This window comes from Otolemur garnettii, unplaced genomic scaffold (assembly GCF_000181295.1).
Source record: "Otolemur garnettii isolate 467f Iridium unplaced genomic scaffold, OtoGar3 scaffold00038, whole genome shotgun sequence".
In the NCBI taxonomy this organism is placed as follows: domain Eukaryota; kingdom Metazoa; phylum Chordata; class Mammalia; order Primates; family Galagidae; genus Otolemur; species Otolemur garnettii.
In genome coordinates this window covers 4,442,223-4,444,535 of record NW_003852433.1, presented here as the reverse complement: position 1 = coordinate 4,444,535, position 2,313 = coordinate 4,442,223, and the positions used below count along the sequence as shown (strand labels likewise).

At 47.5% G+C, this 2,313-nt stretch overlaps 1 protein-coding gene across 5 annotated transcripts in view; it reads left to right on the top strand.

Moving 5' to 3' along the window:
* The window catches only part of THOC5 (THO complex 5), a 69,303-nt gene that overhangs the window by 63,711 nt on the left and 3,279 nt on the right, over positions 1-2,313 (top strand). For all 5 annotated transcript variants that reach the window (XM_003789857.3, XM_012805258.2, XM_012805259.2 and 2 more), the window contains 2 exons: positions 56-171; positions 878-1,068. In XM_003789857.3, the coding sequence (XP_003789905.1) occupies positions 56-171; positions 878-1,068 (307 nt within the window). The remainder of the gene's footprint in view (positions 1-55; positions 172-877; positions 1,069-2,313) is intronic.

Below are 2,313 nucleotides of genomic sequence, written 5' to 3'. Positions count from 1 at the left end.
CTTGAGCTACAGATGCTGAGCCAGGACTAATTTGTCTTCTGTCTGCTCTTCCCAGCCAAACTCCAGGCTGCTGTAGTGTTGAACCCGGGTTACTCCTCCATCCCACCCATTTTCCGGCTGTCTCTGAACTGGAAAGGGGAGAAAACCAACAGCAATGATGACAACATTCGGGTAAGGGCCTGCTGGTGGTGATAGAGAGGAGAGATAGTTCCCTGAGGGAGGTAGGGGAGAGCAGAAGCTGCTGCAGCTGAAGGCCTGAGCACTGCCTTAATTCCCAGAACAGACAGGCTTGCCACATCGGCAGGATGTGCCAGAGCCCTCATGTTGTAGTCGATGAAATTGCCTAGCCCCACCTTGCCCACTTCTCTACCTTGGGGTCCACAGATTTCCCCATATATAAAAAGTGGAGAAATATTTGCCTTGAAAATGTATTGTCTTGAGCTCCTGTGAAGATGTAAATGAACTCAGAAGTATTCTAGAAGTGCTGGAAGGAAGTGATGAGATCATTGTAGCTGTTAGTTACCATTATTACCACTATTAATTACTTGGTAATTTAATTCAGTAGCAGCCTTGGGGCGATGAACACATATTTAACCAACACATTCTGATTTGGATCTTATCTTGAGAGTCTGTCTTTACACACCTCTGTCTTCCTGACTATGGGTATATGAGACAGGGAACATTAAGGATCAGAGTTAGGAAGAGCCCATTGTCTTAAGGAGAGGAGGTCTCAGGACAAGCTGGTCCACGTTGATCTGGTGGCCCAGCTTCTGCAGAGCCATCAGCCCTCAGTCCCAGCTGGGGATGGAAGCCTGGGCAATGTGGTCACCCCTACACAGGAAGATGGTGCTGAGCTGCTGGCTTCCCACCTACACAGGCCATGGAAAGCGAGGTGAATGTGTGCTACAAGGAGCTGTGTGGCCCCCGGCCCAGCCACCAGCTTTTAACCAACCAGCTTCAGCGGCTGTGTGTGTTGTTAGACGTCTACTTGGAGACTGAGAGCCATGATGACAGTGTGGAAGGTCCCAAGGAGTTTCCCCAGGAGAAGATGTGTCTACGACTTTTCAGGTGAGGGGAGGTCTAGAGCTCTGGTGATCTCTCACAGGGACTTGGGGCAGAGATCAGAGGTAATTTCCTAGAGAGAGCTTGGTCTTGTTGCAGCTTAATCTATAGCCCACCTCTGATCACCCTGGTCTATCTGTTCTTCACGAACATGCCCTGAAGTTAGGCCATGAAATAAAAACACCACGCAGATGAACCAAGAGGATTTGGCTGAATATTATTTTCTATACTCTCTATGGAAAACAGTTGGGTTTGTTTGCTTTTTATTGTTCAAATAAGCTTTTTAAACTGCGTGCATCCTCACCATTCCCTGGGAGTCTGCTGTTGTCTTTCTGGGTACTGCCCTGTCAGTGAGAACCAAAGCTTTAGGCAGTCAGGTGTCACAGAAGAAAGTGGCTCTAAAGACAAACAGGAGTACAGGTCTCTGCTGTTTACCAGCTTGGAGCTCTTGGAAGAGCTACTTTCACTCAGCTCTGAGTATATTACCTCAAGGCTCAAGTGGTGAAGTAATACCTACTAGCTCATGATGAATCAGATAATTCATCTTAAAACTTCCTGGCAGGCCCGGTGCCTGTGGCTCAAGTGGCTAAGGCACCAGCCACATACACCTAAGGTGGGGGTTCGAATCCAGCCCAGGCCTGCCAAACAACAATGATGGCTGCAACCAAAAAAATAGCCAGGCGTTGTGGTAGGCACTTCTGGTCCCAGCTACTTGGGAGGCTGAGGCAGGAGATTCACTTGAGCCCAGGAGTTGGAGGTTGCTATGAGCTGTGATGCCATGGCACTCTACCCAGGGGAATAGCTTGAGGCTCTGTTCAAAAAAAGAAAAAAAAAAAAAACTTCCTGGAAGGACACTGGGGCTCAGAAAGGGTTGGTACTTAGAGTATCTGGACTTACGGCATTTCTAGCTACTTTTTCTTTCTCTTTGATTTTTATGCCATTTCTTTCCTGTTTGCCCCCTAACTCGTGTTCTTGTTCTTTAAAAGTCACTTTTAAAACCCCAAAGTCCACTGTCCAGGCATCTCTTCCTTTCTGGGCAAGGTTGGGGAGAAGCACTTTGGGAAGGATAAAGGGCTATAATCTGTTTCTAATTGGGATGTTCCCTGTTGGTCTAAATGATGACCTTACCTTCTTCTCACCTGTTCTCAGACAGCTGGTTCCAGCCCCTGGAAGTAGTCCCAGCATTCTAATGTCTTGTGTGGCACCTCCCCTAGTCTGGTTCATTGTGCTGTCTTTTTTTTTTTTTTTTTT